The sequence below is a fragment of the Nanorana parkeri genome, unplaced genomic scaffold (genome assembly GCF_000935625.1).
Source record: "Nanorana parkeri isolate BGI_ZX_2015 unplaced genomic scaffold, ASM93562v1 scaffold94, whole genome shotgun sequence".
NCBI classification, from domain to species: domain Eukaryota; kingdom Metazoa; phylum Chordata; class Amphibia; order Anura; family Dicroglossidae; genus Nanorana; species Nanorana parkeri.
In genome coordinates this window covers 2,286,590-2,303,919 of record NW_017306362.1, presented here as the reverse complement: position 1 = coordinate 2,303,919, position 17,330 = coordinate 2,286,590, and the positions used below count along the sequence as shown (strand labels likewise).

The following is a 17,330-nucleotide window of genomic DNA, read 5'->3' as shown; positions in this document are numbered from 1 at the left end:
GCACTGGCAAGGCGAGTATAAGTTGGCATAGGGCCCTTTGTAACAGACATTTTTACTTTTCTCTGAATGGGTGACGGTGGTGTTAGTCTCTTTAATGACTTATTTATGTATATAGAACTACTTTAATCTGTGTCTTTCATAACTACCTGGAGTTCAGCTTTACCAGTATTAGCATTTCTCAGTGTTGCTCTGCTGCCACCTGGTGGTTACTTTGAGCTGTTGCAGCCGGCCCACATAACAGGAACAATGTACTCTAGGTTTTCCCCCTTGTTTGCACCTATTACACAGCTGGACTCTTTGTGGCTGCGGAGATGAGTCAGTATTTTCTCTTCCCAGATAATAGGCCACAAATGAAAATATTGCATTATATGAGGAAGTTTGTTTTGCTAATTCATCAGGCCACATGTGTCACCACCTTGATCATCAATCAGACGCTAAAATTCCCCTGACATCTGTGTGATTTTATTTGGAAATCTAAGTAGATGTATAAAGGGAAATGCAAGTTCAGTGCTTACTCATGGTTAGTAATCCTGTAATGTGAATGTAAACTCAAAATCACATTTTTGGTGTGTTTGGTGTCATATCTGGCTGTTTTTTTTAAAGCGGAACTCGGGGGCAAATTAAATACTAACCCTTGCACTGGGGCTACTCCCATACTGCAAGGGTTAAGTGCTTGTTTTGTCTAGGAACCTAAAATTACAGAGTTATACTCACCTAAACCACGATTCCGATTTGCTTTTAGACCAGTCCTTTCTGCCTCGCTCCCCCTCCAATGCAGTGATCTAAGGTCCTGTGAGTCATTATGCTCTATACAATGTATAGGACATGAGGAGACCGAGGGAGATACCATTGCTGGAGCAGAGGGAGCGTTGTAGGAGCCAGCCAGTATAACTTTCGTTATTTTAGCTCCCTAGACAAAAATGAGCACTTAACCCTTACAGGGTTAAGTGCCCACTGCGGGGGTTAAGGTTTGATTTGCCCAGAGTTCTGCTTTAAGGCCCATCTCCAGTATAAAACAAACCCCCTCTCCTGCCTCTAATGTATTGCTGGTAGTAAAAATACAGTGGTACCTCGGTTCACGAACGTATTCGTTCCACGATTCTGGTGGCAAACCGAATTGGTCGCGAACCAAATGAAACTGATCAGACCACAATCTTGACTAGAGGAAGCCACGACCAGTGTCGGAGCAGGGAAGATGGCTGCAGTTGTGTTCGTCACCCGATGCGGAGTTCACGAACGAAAGCAAAATTTTGCCGAACTTCCTGTTCGCGAACTGAATTGCTCGTCAACAGAAGCGTTCATGGACCGAGGTACCACTGTAATAATAATTTTTTTAAAACCCTATCCAAATGCCCCCCTTTGGGACTCTACCTGTTGGCTGTCCAGTGGTGGCCGGGTACTCTCAGAATTCAGAAGCGGAGTGACAACGCAAAGGGACCAGCCAGCTAGGGACCATTTTAAAACCCCTAAATAGCACCCCCCAAATGGAAACTGTGCCAACGAGGACCTGGAGGGGGTACTTAGGTGAGTATAACAAGGCAAGGAAAATAAAAGTCCTGTATGAAGGGTTAGAGGGAGATGGGAAGGAGGGATGAAAGGGGGGGTAACATTTTTCCAAGAGGCTTTAAAGCAGAAGTAAACATTGTAAGTGGGACCGAGCAGTTGCCATAATCTGCACCGCATACCCGGCACACACGCCTACCGTCTTGTGTGCTTTCCTCCAGCGATGATGGCACCAGGATACTGTCACCACTGCGTCTCCTGCCATCTCCGCTGCTGATTTGTCTAGGTCCCACGTTGATCCTCTCCGTCCATTGGGGTTGCCACCAATGATGTAACTTCTGCACGCATTGTCTCCGGTATGCGGCTCGTTTCTCAGAATGTGCCGTGCAGTGTACCCAAGAAAACAAGAAGTCACCAGGAACAGGGAAAAGGGTTTTTTTTTTTTTTCTTCTTTTTTTATTTTTTTTTAGCAAAGATACCCTGCGTGTCTTCTTCTTCCTGGAACCTGTACCTCCTTTTTGGTAAAGCAAGTTTAGTTCCACTTAAAGCAAATAATAATTTTGTGATTTTGTTGCAAAGTTTCTTACTTGAAGATCCTGCCAGTAGGAGTGCTTGCTGTTGCAAGTTGACAACACTTCCCCATTGACTCCAGAGCGACAGTGCTTTTTGGAAGCGTGTTTCAGCGCTGAAACGCAATTAAAAAAATGCATTGATAAACGCATTTCTATTGAAGTCTATAGGGAAAACAAGCTGATCAGCGCTACAAAAGTAGCTCAGGGAGCATTTCATGCGACAGGCCTATTGGAATGCGCGATTCCACGCGTTTGTGTGAACGGCCCCCATAGGAATGTATGGGATTTTAAATGATGGTGTTTCAGCGCAATCAAACAGCCCTGATGTGAATGGGGCCAGTTTGTGTATTTGTAAATTATTCGCAGAGCCGTTTGTCCTGTGAAACTTGGTCAACTTTCACTCTGTGCGTCAGAAAATAAAGTTCTTAGTATATTATCAAGTCAAAGGTAGTATTAATAAAATATTATTTGTGTATTATTATCATTAGTGTCAAATACAGCATTATGGTCTCTGGATGGAACTGAGGCGCATAGGAAAGAAGGATTTATTTCTTAAGGCCGTGACACGCTGCACGCGAAGCTGTGCAGAGCGAAGCAAAGCTCTCTGGCACGGGGCTTCACGTGCAGTGTGTGAACTAAGTGCAGGCACATGATTGATTGCACCTTCAGCCAATCGGCTCGTCCGTAACAACCAGCCAGACGTCGCATCCCGTCGCGCCGGTTTCTACGCGCGAGCCGATTGGCTGAAGTTGAAATTGTTCATGAAGTGCTCCCTTGTCACCTGGTAATTTCAATCAGAAAGGTAATGCAAGGTGATGGGGATGAGGAAGCATGAAGCCACCCGGCTTACCGATTACCAGGTGACGAGGGAGCATGAAGCCAGCTTTCTGGCCAATCGTAAAGACGGGGGGGGGGCTGGTAATGACTCGCAATCCGGCTTCCATCCCGACCAATCAGGAAGCTAGGTGGAGAGTCAATACACGCTGCACGGCTTCCTGATTGGCCGGGGAGCCAGCCACTAAGTGACGAGGGAGCATGAAGCCCACCAGCGTGTAAGCTCAGGTATCAGGCTAGGCATCAGAGCATTTGGGCGCGTACTCTAGTATCGATATCGGTGCAGATGTACTGCTTTTAATAAAAGATTCCATGTGTATGCGAGTACTGTAAAAGTCCAGCAAGGTTCATATCGAATTCTCCTTATTTCTATTGAAAGACAATAACAGGAAACCTATTAGTAAGTGATCAGAGTTTCTGATTCCCTCGATTTAAAAATCCTTGAATATTTATTTCAATAGAAAATCAATTCAAAATTGGTGATGAGGTTTCAGATGACTTTTTTTTTTTTGTAGCCTGTACATGTTACAGTGTCAATAGTCTGGAGCCGGGTTCTTCTCTTACATTATGGTGGAAAATCCCTTTTTAAGCTTTTACGCATTATACATCTACGAGGGGAATTTCAATGACTTTGATACCAAGTACAGCAGTGTTTGCTTTCACTTTGCAGTACTAAATGCTTTGTTATTGCTGCAGTTCATTCTTGGTTACATTCTGCACCTTTGCACATCAAAAAAGGTCATTGTGAATTTCCCATGGGGGAGGTAGACCTCGGCTGCCCTTTTAATTGTGAAACACAGGAAATGTGAGTGTTAATACAGGCCCCCACTGCTAAAAAACAAAAAACGGGCCATCAGTAGGAGTGCAGAATTGTTTTGACTTCAACAGTTGGCAAGTGATCTACAGCACTATGGTGTTTAAATGTGAAGCAGTTCGCTAGGACAGAAGAAAAATTGTTCCCTTCTTGAGACCCCCTCCTAACACTGATAGGTACAGGGGTATGACAATAGCCATAGCAGCCCATGTGTCTGCTATGGGGCCTGGGGTAGGAAGGGGGCCCCATTAGGAGGCTTTTTGTGTGCGTTATCCATTCAGTCATGGCAGTTCTATAGGCCAGCTCTCTCCCAATCTTGTACTGCTACTTACAGTGGTTTCATGTTCTGGCTGGTCCGGTGGAGTTGTATGGTGTCTAACGATCATGTTCTTTGATGCCCTGCATTCCTTTTGCTGCTGACCAGTCCCAGCATGAATGCCTTCTCCAATGAGTTGAATCGCATGACATGTCTGAAGTGTGGAGTTTTGTAAGGCATCATTCACAGTAGATGCAGTGCGTTCCGGCCAGATTCTGGCCAGAACGCACTGCCTCGCATTGCGGTCGGCTCACTTTTTAGTGGGGCAGGAGGGGGCGTGGCGTGCCATTTAACCTTGTATGTCTAATGCAGTCACCAATCTCAGAGATTCTGCTCAGCTAAAACCTTACAGGACAGCTGAGGTTTGTAGTTTTACCAAAAGTTTGTATTGGGGTTATAGAGTAATTGTGCACGAGCATTTGTAATTTTGTCATAAAATATTTATTATTATTATTATTACTACTACAGCTATAACTTTTATCCAAAGCACTTGTCCCTAATAGTGGACTGACTATGCTGCAACTAGGGATGTTCAGATACCAGTGCCGATACTTGGCATTTTCATGAGAACTACCAGAGTTGCAGCGGTTGCAGCTGGGACCTGGCTCTGGCACTCCAACACTGTTCTGAAATCATTAGTCTGTATCGTTTTTAAAAACTGTCACATGACCATAAACAAAAATGTATCGGTACTTGTATCTGTGAAGACTTGGACAAGTTATAAAAACAAAATCATACATTAAAACAGATGTACAAATCCCAGGAGCTCTGTATGGTCCTTACAAATGACAGCGGCCTCCTAACTTTTAAATTTTTCTCTAGTCTGGTCTTGGAGCTGAAAAAGTATCTGTACTTGTACTTGTGCCGAGTACGGTACTTGGTATCGGTGCATCCCTACTGACAGCTTTCCCGCTGTCTGTCCTTAATTTAGGCATACGATTTGTTGAGATCAGTGAATTGTATTGTCACAGTTGACACTGCCAGCTGGCCCTTTTAAGAGTTTGCTATGGGGCCCCATGATTCGTAGTTATGCTGTTGGATAGGTATCATTTTTTGGGGGACTGGGGAGCTCTGATTTCACATGCGGTGCTACCTGCTGGTGAAGTTAAGTACTACAGCCCCAAACATAACACGTATACTTTCAATGGTAAATTTAGCAGACAAAAACAGGGGGAGACAACAAAAAAAGGGGGCAACAAAGACCTCTCAGGGGTTCTCAATGCCTTTTACTCTCTCCAAAATTAAAGAGTTAAACTTTATAGAACCCAAGCTGAGAGCAGTATGTCAGTATGTGGGCCGCCATTGCTGAGCTCTGCTTCTGAACATGCGAGCTACCTTGCTGTCAGTGACTTCATATCGGGGACAAGTATGCAGAGCTGTTCTGGGCCCGCGGTCCTGCCTCCGATGACGAAGGCGACGTGTATTTTATATATTTCTGCTTCTTTAGGACTTTAGTTTGCTTTACATTTGAAGTTCAGGGTGCATTGTATGTCACTGGTGGGAATGTAGACATGTACGTGTGAGGGAAGGATGTGTGATGTAAAGAGGGGGTGACCGTGGGGTTGACGCATACAGACGATCACAGCTGTGATGTAGATATGTCACTGGCCTTCCTGACCGCAAAACCACATCACCGCCATGAACATCTTTTCACTATGTACGTTTTTTTCTTTTCTCTGATCTTTTATTTTGGATCCTGTTGTGGCAGTAAAGTCATTTTAAAGTGGGTTGTAGAGAGCATGCCTATAGCATGTCTGCACTCTCTGACCATCTCCTGTTTCATGTCTGCACTCTCTGACCATCTCCTGTTTCATGTCTGCACTCTCTGACCATCTCCTGTTTCATTTCTGCACTCTCTGACCATCTCCTGTTTCATGTCTGCACCATGCATAGTAAGTATCTAACAATCTCAGAAACAAGACGCATTCTAATTATGTACAATTCATAGAGCCATCCACCCTGAGAATCTCTGTGGACATTCATCTGTGCAAATCGAGGCAAAAACGAATGTTCCTAGTATATTGACTTTTTCCATGTTGATTGTAATGTAGTACCACATGCTTTACACCACTGCATCCAACGCTTTGCATGGACTTATTGCACAGGTGGCAACCTATCACGGAACCACGCTTGAATTCTTTCCCAAATGTTTGTAGAAGCGTCTGCATGCCGAGGTGCTTGATTTTATACACCTGTGGCCCCCTCCCCTTTCTCGTCAGGGTCCTCCTCCCCCCCCCTTTCTCGTCAGGGTCCTCCTCCCCCCCCCTTTCTCGTCAGGGTCCTCCTCCCCCCCCCTTTCTCGTCAGGGTCCTCCTCCCCCCCCCTTTCTCGTCAGGGTCCTCCTCCCCCCCCCTTTCTCGTCAGGGTCCTCCTCCCCCCCCCTTTCTCGTCAGGGTCCTCCTCCCCCCCCCTTTCTCGTCAGGGTCCTCCTCCCCCCCCCTTTCTCGTCAGGGTCCTCCTCCCCCCCCCTTTCTCGTCAGGGTCCTCCTCCCCCCCCCTTTCTCGTCAGGGTCCTCCTCCCCCCCCCTTTCTCGTCAGGGTCCCCCTCCCCCTTTCCCATCAGAGCCCCCCTTGTTTTACGTCAAATACCTGTAGTTCCTCTGTAGACTATACATAGAAGGATGCGTGTGTATCACATTCACACAATGATGAGATGAATTCTCTCTGACACGTATTTCCTAAAAACAGTAAACAGACAATTGTTCCTCGACTTCTGAAGAATTCTGTGTTTTCTGGATCATATCTCTGATATAAACCACAAGATGTAACTGAATCACTTTGCTGTTAATGATTATTATTTCGCATCTGCAGATAAATGTAGTTTTGTTTCTCCACTTAAATGTCATCTTCTGTTCTTGGTAAGTTGATATCATACGGTGATAACACAAACTTCTCTCTGCTCTTACTTGGTGATAAGTAGACTGGACAGTAACGCAGGCCATAGACCTAAAGGGCTCTCTGAGAGAAATCACTCGAGTCCGCCATCCATGCTAAACAGCATTTATGGAGAAGTCCCCCCTGCTGGCTAATGTAGTCCGAATGCCGGCCCTCCCGGCTTTTAGAATATCTGAACAGTAATTGCAGCTGATTTTTTTTGGGAAGAATGTTGAAAGCATCCGGCGCCACCTGCCTCAACAGGGCCACACACGGCTTACATTCCAAAACGATCGAGCCGTGTATGGAGAGCTTAAATGTCTCTTTAAAGTGACCCAGTTACCACCTTATACATATAGTGTGTCTACAGGCCTAATTTTATTTCTTCATTTTAACGCTCCTGTAAAGTTGTTTTTTTGTCCTCCTGTTTCCCATTGAGGAGATTTTCCTTTACTTCATGCCTCAAGATACAACAGGAAGTGACAGGGGATCTCTCCAAGGTGAGTTTAGACAATTGTCACCGGTGTAGGTGTCACTATTAAAAGATTTCCCCTCTATTCTTGTTTGGGGGACAACTCAGAATTTTTTAGGTTTGCCCTTAGGTAAACCAACACGCTGCTTGGAGTATTGGCCCTGCGCGCCGACGGCTTCCTGGCGGGCTCGGCACGAGGCGCTTGCGAACACGCCCGAGCCCATCACTACTGCACAGGTTTCCTCTGGGTACTTCGACTTCCTCCCACTCTCCATGCTGGTAAGTTAATTGGCTTCTGTCTACATTGGCCTTAATATGTGAGATAGGGACCTTGGACTGTAAGGTCCTTGGGAGCGGGGCCGATGTGAATGTGGACAATGCAAAGCGATGCGTCATTTGACAGCCGTGTAAAAGTGCCAGAAACAATAATGAAGATGTGTTCACATTGCAGTACTGGATTCCTCTTCTCTTCCAAAAACAGATATTTTTTTACCTCCTTCCACAATTCTAGGACTGTTGGAGGCCATATGTGCCAGCCTGACACTGCTTCTTCTCCCCCGACTCTGACCCCAAGTGTGCTTCCGGTAGAGCAAGGGTGGGCAACGCCGGCCCCCCACCGTTGCTTTAACTACAATTTTCAACATGCTTCTGCCTCTGGGAGTCATGCCTGTGGCCGCCCGAGTCTTGCAATGCTTCATGGTTTCCATAACAGCTGGAGGACCGGAGTTGCCCACCCCCTGCGGTAGAGGCTCTTAACTACTCCCCGCTGTACCAAAAAAAAAAGGTTTGGGCTGGAACGGGGCTTTAAATTTTTTAGAGCCGTAAAGAAGGCGGAGCTTCTTAGAACAATTGATTTCATTTTTATGTTTGTGAACTTTCTTGTTGCACTGGTCTTAGTGTTGGGCGTTAATCCCGTAATCCATCAAAATAAAATGCGTGTGGCAGGTGCTTTCCGGGGAGTATAGGTTTTATGGGAGCAGGCGGCACAATCGTTCCTTTTATTGAAGAGTTTTTTTCCAAGAGATACCGGATTTTACAGGAACAAGTTATCCTTCCTCAAATCCACCTCTGAACAACAAGGCGTTCAACAGCAAAGCAACAAAAGTTGAGGGTTGCGCAAATTGTCTTTCCTTAAGCTTTTGGGTGTGACCTGAATCTAATAATTTTACTATCACCTCCAACAGCTACCGGTGTGTGACCACCTTCCTCTACGAAAAATGTCATATTGCAGTACCAACCCTCCCCAACTGAGGAGTGAGGCCCACCTGTCCCTCCAAACTAACTGCAGCAAATGGCCCCCTGTGACCCAGAATCTCAGTGTCCAAGATGGCAACCGAAATCTTAAAGTGACACTAAACTCAGGAGTTAAATCTTAAAAATACATTCAAGTCCCTTAACTATTAACAAAAATGTATCTTATTTGTGTATCACTCGGCTGTAGATCCTCAAATCATCTCTGAATTGGTGCTGACACTGTCCTTCCTTCTGGAGGGGGGCTACTTTTGTTCCCCATGGTCCCCGTGTGTGTTGTAAAAAGTAGTCACCAAGCTCGCTCCTGGGATGGAATACAATCAAAATACAAAATTAGTCAACTATTTTGATTGTATTCCATCCCAGGAGCGAGCTTGGAGTGGTGACTACTTTTTACAACACACACAGGGACCATGGGGAACAAAAGTAGTCACCCTCCAGATGGAAGGACAGTGTCAGCACCAATTCAGAGATGATTTGAGGATCTACAGCCGAGTGATACACAAATAAGATACATTGTTGTTAATAGTTAAGGGACTTGAATGTATTTTTAATAGGGATGCACCGATACCGGTACTAGTATCGGTATCGGTGCCGATACCGAGTATTTGGGTAAATACTCGTACTCGCCAAAATGATCCGATACCTAGCACGATACCTGTATCAGGAAGCCGGGCAGTTCGTCATTACACGCTGCCCGGTTTCCTTATTGGCCGGGAAACTGCTCCATGCTCTCTCGTCACTTGTGATGAGAGAGCATGGAGCTGACTTCCTGGCAAATCAGGAAGCCGGGTAGCGTGTAATTACGCGCTGTCCGGCTTCCCGATTGGTCAGAAAGCTGGCAAGTCCGGAAGACGGGTGCCGTGTAATGACGCAGCGCCCGGCATTCTGATTGGCCGGGAAGCCGGCGTCATGCTCACTCGTAATCTCATGAATCATAATATTAAGAAACTGACCTAAAATCATTAGTTTGTATTGCTTTAGAAAAAATGTGACCTGGTCCTTTAAGAAAAAGTATCGGTAATTGGTATCGGCGAGTATGTGATCAAAAGTATCGGTACTCGGTCTTAAAAAAGTGGTATCGGTGCATCCCTAATTTTTAATATTTAACTGAGTTTAGTATTACTTTAAGAGAACTCTGTGTCCAATTAGACAAAGGCTCTTCCAACATAGCTCCCAGAGTCCATAGCAGAGGACCCATTGGTCTTATGCTGGGTACCCCTTAGCACCTTTGTTTACTACAATGAAAACGCGAGGCTGCTGACATCACATCCAAGATGGCGGCACCCAGCAGCAGTCTCAGGGCTTTGGATGTCTACACAAGGGAGGCTTTTACAGGTACATAACATTGATAGAATAATAAATGCACATAATATTTTATAGGAAAATTGTTGTTGACATAAATGATCTGGCGACAGGGTCTCTTTAAAATGAATGTAGTAGGACAGAGCAGAATATGATATGAAAATAGAGCATGATGAAGACACGTCACACCCTTTCAAGAAGGTGCCAATTTCCTTTAATTTCCTTTAATTGTCTTTAATCATGAATCGCGCCCAGTGAGTCTGCTTTCTGTTTCGCAACATGATGTGGAGTTTTTGATCAGGTCGTTCATATTACAGAAGCGTCTTTATTTCATGTTTTCCTTTTTTACAATAATCAGCTGGTAGCAATTTTTTGGTCACTTCTATTTTTGATAGAGGAGCCTGAGAATGCTTCGGACTAGTACTGCCAAAAATACAATTTTTATTAAAGGGTCAATAAATATAAATGGCAGGTTGGTTTGTGTAAAGACCTTTTTTTCTTTTTTCAAATAGCATTAAATAAATAAAACATCGAATATCAGAACTAATATATATTAAATGTATTTAGTGTAGCTTAACAATAGCGCAATTCCTTTTTTGTCCAGCACAGGGATACTGCTAAGTGTCACTTTGCTATGATATGCTATGTGCAGGTGTTTGGTAAATGTATTGTGGTCAGTCCTCTTAAAGTGGACCTTTACACTCAAACATCAAATTCTACCAATACATCCCTCTACGTATGATGATGAATAATAATATCGACATGTCAGGTGTAAAATGCTGTGATTTTGAAATACTTCCACTTGCAGAGCATTCACTTCCTGCTTTGAAAGGGCAAAATGACTTCTGTTTGCCAAAGCAATACACACTGGGATTGCCTTGTCACCAGCAGAGCATTGCTGGGAAATCTCATCTGTAATGTCACGAGATCTCAGGGAAAGGCATTTTCCTCCCCTGAGATGATGTGCATGGTCACATGTCCTAGTCACATATCTAGTCACGTGTGCCATATTTTCAGGAAGTAAAATGAGAGCTAGTAATCTGCCCTTAGTAAACATGGCCACTGTGAGAAGCCTGGGGAAGAAAGTAGTGGCCACACCCCTCATCAAAAGTGTCTTTATGGACACTTGTACTGTGGAGTAAGAGAGGGGTGTATCTGACCAGGTCAATAGAGTGCAGTGGATCGCAAGGTCAAACTTTGGTGCCTACTAATCTGTGCAGTCATATTTAGACACTCTGTGCAAAGTAAACCGGAAAGCAAAGGTCTAATAAAAATCTTTATCTGACTGAAAGCTTTAAACCACCAGACATTTTCTTGTATCTCTTGGGGGGCTTTATAGGTGAGATCTCTGCACTTGGGTTCCCTGGTCTGCATACCTCCTGTAGCCATTGTGAGGGGTTCCCATTCTTCCTGCTGCACATTTATTTTATATATCATGGAGAATGGGCCAGGCAGGGCTGAAACACCTGAAGGTGGTGGGAGCACCCTAAACTCCCAAGTGATCAGGAACAGAGTCAGGAATTATGGCAGAGAGATCTCACTAGTGGAGTATCCAGCCAGGGACTAACTTAACCCATCAGGCTACGTCTACGACTAAAATATCACTTTTGGTTGGGCTGACTTTTTTTTTTAATTCTACGAGTCATCTACTGGAGCCAAAGGAGATCATAACATGGCCAGATAAACTGGAAATTGCATTAGTATAATCACATTAAATATTTATGCCCCACACTCCAACACAACTCAGCATAGAGTGGAATCGATCAATGTAATATGCAATTTATAATAATGGATGTTAGCCATTAGGCTCAATTCACAAAGCTTTAATACCAGGCACGTGACTGTAACTCTCACACTGACGCAATTGAAAATAAAGATACTTCTTGTCAGTAGGGTTGGTGAACTGACGTCATTGCCTCCACATGTATTGACCTCCATACATACAGCCTGCAATCTTGCACAGATATGGTAACTGAACTCCGCATTGAATTCCCATGTTCTTCTAATTTATAGAACGGGATATCCTTTTGAATACCTCTATAGAGTATATGGAAGCTCTAGCTGAACTCTAATCATAGTGCTAATTGCTGCTCTGTATGGCGCTTCTGTCTCTCTATATCAGTGGTTCTCAACCTTTCTAGGGCCGGGACCCCTTGGTAACATTTGCCAAGTTGTGGTGACCCCAAACGCTAAAATGTAGGGTTCACGCGGCTGCTGCAGCGACATCTGGTGGCGTGGCGGGAGAACTGACACTGCTGCGCTAGGAGAAGGCTGAGGAGGACTGTCACCGAGCACAGCAGAAATCACACAGCGACCCACAGGTTGAGAACCACTGTTGTAACAGCTAAAATGGCAAACCATATAACACAAGCCGAGGGTGTCAGCTTTTATTAATAATAATAATGATGATAATCTAATAGCTATCTAATAGTGGGAGACTCCCGGCGACCCCTGGCAAATTGTCATTTGACCCCCGAAGGGGTCCCGACCCACAGGTTGAGAACCGCTGCTCTATATACTATGTCTTCTGCACCCTGTATTCTCCACTCCTTCCTGATCTTTATCAGGTGTGGAAGGCTGTGAGATAAAACATGCAGTAATGAGTTCTACATATATCTCTGGCCATAATGTTAATCCTCTGCAATTCTATGAAGGTGTTTTATATTACACCAATGCAGTTCTTTTAATACAATGCAGCTCACGGTTATAAATAGTCATTGTTGCTTCTCTTGTGATTTTTTTTTTTATATAAGTGCACACTCTAAACATCTGATTTGCATTACTCACAGTTTAAATGCCGACTTCCTCCTTTGTGTGTGTTAAAGGATTAAGCGAAATCAATATAGTGAAGCATTACTCATCATTTTTACAAACCGTACTAACGTAATAACAAAGAGCCACAAATAGGAATAAGACCTTTTAAATAAAAATTGTGCAATTCTTCCACAAAAGAAGTCATTGGGAAAGTAAGATGTACTTTTTCCAATACATAGAGCCGGTATGTGATACTGCAGCTGTCACATGCTGGCTCTATAGGTCGAGAGCTGGTCACAAACCGCTGATCACTCAGCTCACGGTCCTCTCCATGCAGAGAACAATGACTATCAGTACTATTTCCCACAAGGATTCCCCCCTCCCCTCTCTCTATTCCTCCAGTGCTTGGAGGGACGGATAGGGGAGGGGGCGGACACAGTTGGCTGTGGCTCTAGAGAGGCAGAGCCAACTGTCAATCAATCAATGGGGTGGATGCCGATTTATTTTTGCTATTTCCCGGCAGCAATGCGGCTCTACGCTGTCGGCAAATAGCACAACATATGCTGACTTTGGGTCACAGGAGAACATTAGTAAATGTCCTCTTGTGACCCAAAAGAGGACTAAACAAAAAGTTTAGCCATGGCTCTTGTAATGGGTTCTATATTAAATTCTTATGCTGTTCAAATTACTCTGTGCTTGAAGAATGAGTGCACTTTTAGCACGTCTTAGCTGTGTAATCCAGGAACGTTAATCATGTAAGTTACCAACCATATCCCTTTTGCCTTCATTCATTGCTCCTGATGGAGTTCGGCTGGTGTCCTCAGTGGTTCCGCCAGTTCTAATTTCCTGTGCGGACAATGTTTAATGTTTTCATATATTTAAATTTGTCACCCCTGCACATCCAGAGATTTTCATACATCTATTTCAGGCAGATCATTAACTACAGTGTTCAAGTTGAGGCGACCACGCAGCGTGCAAACAATGGCTAAACTAAAACCTGGGAATACACAGTTAGAATTTTTTTGAACATTTGTTCGATTTTCTAATGGTTAATGGTGTCAATTCAACAAACAAATAAGACTGTAGTGACGAAAAACCCAAAGGAGCAGGATGGAAACAGTAAATATGGTTTCATTCGAGAATCTTCAATTATTATTCCAAAATCAAATGTTCAAATCAATATTTTGAATGACGTTCGTCAAGTCACTGATGGCATTATCGAAAGTTCTGACATGATTTTTCATATGAAAGCTCACATTGAAATCTACCAATATATACCCAGCTAATGCCTCTGACAGACAGTAAGAAGCATTGGAGGTAAAACTGTACTTTTAAGTGACCATCCCATTCACCACCACCCTCCTGAACAAAAATGTAACCTCAACCTTGGGTTCTGACTATATCTGGTTCTCACTGCTGTGGCCTTCTCGCCATGGGGTACCGTTGCTGGCCTTTAGATAAAGCTCCACTGGGCCTGTGTGATGACCCAATGAAAAAAGTCAATTGAATACCCATCTTCTTAAAGGACAGGTTCTCACTGCGATGGCCTACTCACCATGGACATCATTCATAGCCTTTAGCTGGAGCTCCACTGCATCTATGTGAAGACACCATCAAAGAAGTCAATTTAATACCCATCTTCTTGATTGACACAATTTCTCACTGCTGTGGCCTACTCGCCATGGGGCATTGTTGGTAGCCTTTTGTTGTAGCTCCACTGCGCCTATGTGAAGACTCAACCAGTGAAGTCAGTTTGAATACCCATCTTCTTGAAGGACATGAGTTCTCCCCTCTATTGCCTTCTCGCCATGGGGCACTGTTGGTAACTTTTACCTGGAGTTCCAGTGTGAAGACACCAGCAGAGAAACCAATTCAATACCCATCTCCTTGAAGGACACCGGTATTCCATTTACTTCCATGACGGCATCTTAATTCAGGCACAGTAGAGCACCGGTGACTGCAAGAAACACACTGATCGCAGGCTGTGCTTAATATTTTGTTCAGGGGCCAGGGGGTGTGTTCAAAGCAGGACAGAAAGTGAGGAGAGATTTTTCTAACGTGTAGCAGTAAAAACCGGACGGGTTCTAGCTTGTCCCCTTTTTATCCAAAATTTAAATAAAACCTCTTGGCTTAACATGAACTTCACTGCAGAACTCTTTAGGACTCAATATGTGTTCTTGGGGTAAATCTGCCATACAGCAAAGGAGATCAAATCTTTTTCTCTGTGTAATTGTATTTTTGCTGATCCAGTCAGTAATAATCTGGGGCCCCTTTGACACCGTGATCTCAGGAAGCCTTTTGGGAAACATTGGGCTATAGGAGTTTTGTAAGGAGAAGTGAAACCAGACTGACCCCTCTTCTTGTTAGCCCTTCCGACATAATTATAGAGCAATTCTTTGCGTCACCCTTTGCATAGATTTTGAAACACTTGCTGTCTGGGGCTGATTGAGGGCTCATGTAGACAAGCATTATTGTCAAATTTTGCCTTTTGCACACATATTACAAAGATGTCATGTGACCTGTCATCAGTCCATTGAGGGGTTAGGGTCAAGTGGATTGCAAGTGCTTACATGCACAAGTTTTAAACTCGCAATTCAGCAAAAGACTGATTTTGGCTTTGACCTGCTTTGCCTAAATTGCTAGCACATCTCAAGGAGACTTGCTGCGCCCCAAAGAAATGCAAAGCAGGTCAAATGGGAATTTGTTCACCTGCGGTGGATGAGCATTACAGCACCTGTCTACATGGAAGTCTTTTGGTATTTCTTCCTCACTGCTAATTTATACTCTGAAACTTTAAAAGCTCAGTAATTTATTATCAAACAGGACCTGTCGTTGACGAAACACGAAGGCTGTCGTTTCTGAACTCTTTCTGAAAATTCCAAGTGACTGGCTATTATAGTTGCCTTCTGGCCTCGGCAGCTTGAGTCACTGACCTGATAAAGCGGCTGCATCACAGGGGTCCTAAGCTGAACATAAATTCAGGCAGCAGGGGCCAAGTGTTCTCAACTTCTCTCCTGGATATGGAAAAACTGTTTTATATTTGGACCCTTTCCCCGTCTCTGGCTGGGGCCATGCTTTGTACAGCAATGTGGAAGGTGTTGGTACTATATAAAACTTTAGTGATACATGCTTTTTCAATCTTTAATGGTCTTTATCTTAATTTTCTTTCTTTTTATTTAGGAAATTGCCAAAAGGCTTCAGCAGCTGGAAGAGGAAGAGCTGCAGCAGAAGGCTCAAGACAGTTTAGGAGGTAAGAATGATGTATTACTGACACCCGAAGGGGCTGCAAGGCAGACTCATAGCAAAACTACATACCACCTGCTCAGATATGATTCAGCCGTGACGTACGATGCAGCTTGTTGGGGGAGTACTGCTTTGACTCAATGGGATTTTTCACAATTTTGCAATAACATTAGGGAGGGTTCGCTGCAAGATCTGATGTTCTTTTAGAACATACTGTTATAGATAAAGAAGAGCAGGACATGACAGAGTAAATACAATTTTACATGTGTGATTTTATCTAGCAGGTAATGTCTGGAATATAGCCAAGGATGGACAGGAAGTAAAAATCAACTGTGGCAGAAACTAGTTTTACTTTATTGGCTTTTATGGATTATTTTACAACTTGTCAGAGTATTTTGAATCTGACATAAACACAGAATGTACATAGGCTGATCCTAGATTAGGACAGTGTGGTTTCCTGGGTGATGCATATATCTGAGACAGAATCGTCTTCTGCAGCCTACCCATAAAGGAGAACTATGAGGTAAATGTTTTCCCCATAGTTCTCCTAAGGGTCACGGGAGGACATATACTAGCGACCTCCCGTGACCCAAAGCTCAGTATATCGCGAGCTACAACTCGCGGTATGCTGAGACCGCCGCAGCCAGGACGTATTCCGACATTACTGTCGAGATCCACCCAGCTGCGGGATTGACAGTTGGCTCTGCCTATCTTGAGGCAGAGCCAGCTGTACCCTCCCCGTCCGTTCCGCCAGTCAGCTCTGGAGGATCGGACAGGGGAGGGGGGAATCCCTGCAGAGAGCCGTGAGTGACAGTCACAACTCTCTGCAGGGACGTGATCGAGAAGTGAGCGAGCGACGGTATGTGTTCGCTCACTTCCCGATCTATTGAGCCAACCTGTGACAGTCTCATTGTTACAGGTCGGCTAGAACTATGAGGCTGAGTGATTTTCACTCGCCTCATAGTTCTCCTTTTAAGGTTGTGTATCAACAGGGACAATTGTTGCCATTAGAGCAGCAGGGACAGAGATGGATATTTCCCAAACCTACCTGTGTGTAGGGTGCTGGTGTTTACAAATTGTTCTTAGGATAGTGATAGCATGGAACCCAGAGCACTTTGCATTGACAGACTCTATGGTTCTCTCAGGCAAGGATTTATTTTAAGATGGCAGCCTTTTGAAGCTTAACAAGATAATGAGGAAACATACTTCTGCTAGCAAGTTATAACACCTCGTTCACCCACAGTCTAGAAGAAGATTGCCTTTTGACCGTAGAAACTAGAGATTCTATATTTTTTGACCTGATCGTTTTTATAGATACATCTTCCAAGCTCTAATGCCTCTCCCCCCCCCCCCCCCCCCGCTTTTTTTGCCCTTTATTTTCTCTTCTAAAAA

General features: G+C 44.2%; 1 protein-coding gene across 1 annotated transcript in view; it reads left to right on the top strand.

Annotated features, from left to right (window-relative positions):
• Positions 1 to 17,330, top strand: part of LOC108783958 (coiled-coil domain-containing protein 50-like) — an 82,818-nt gene that overhangs the window by 46,175 nt on the left and 19,313 nt on the right. The window contains exon 6 of the mRNA XM_018552678.1: positions 15,876 to 15,945. Coding sequence (XP_018408180.1) covers positions 15,876 to 15,945 — 70 coding nt within the window. The remainder of the gene's footprint in view (positions 1 to 15,875; positions 15,946 to 17,330) is intronic.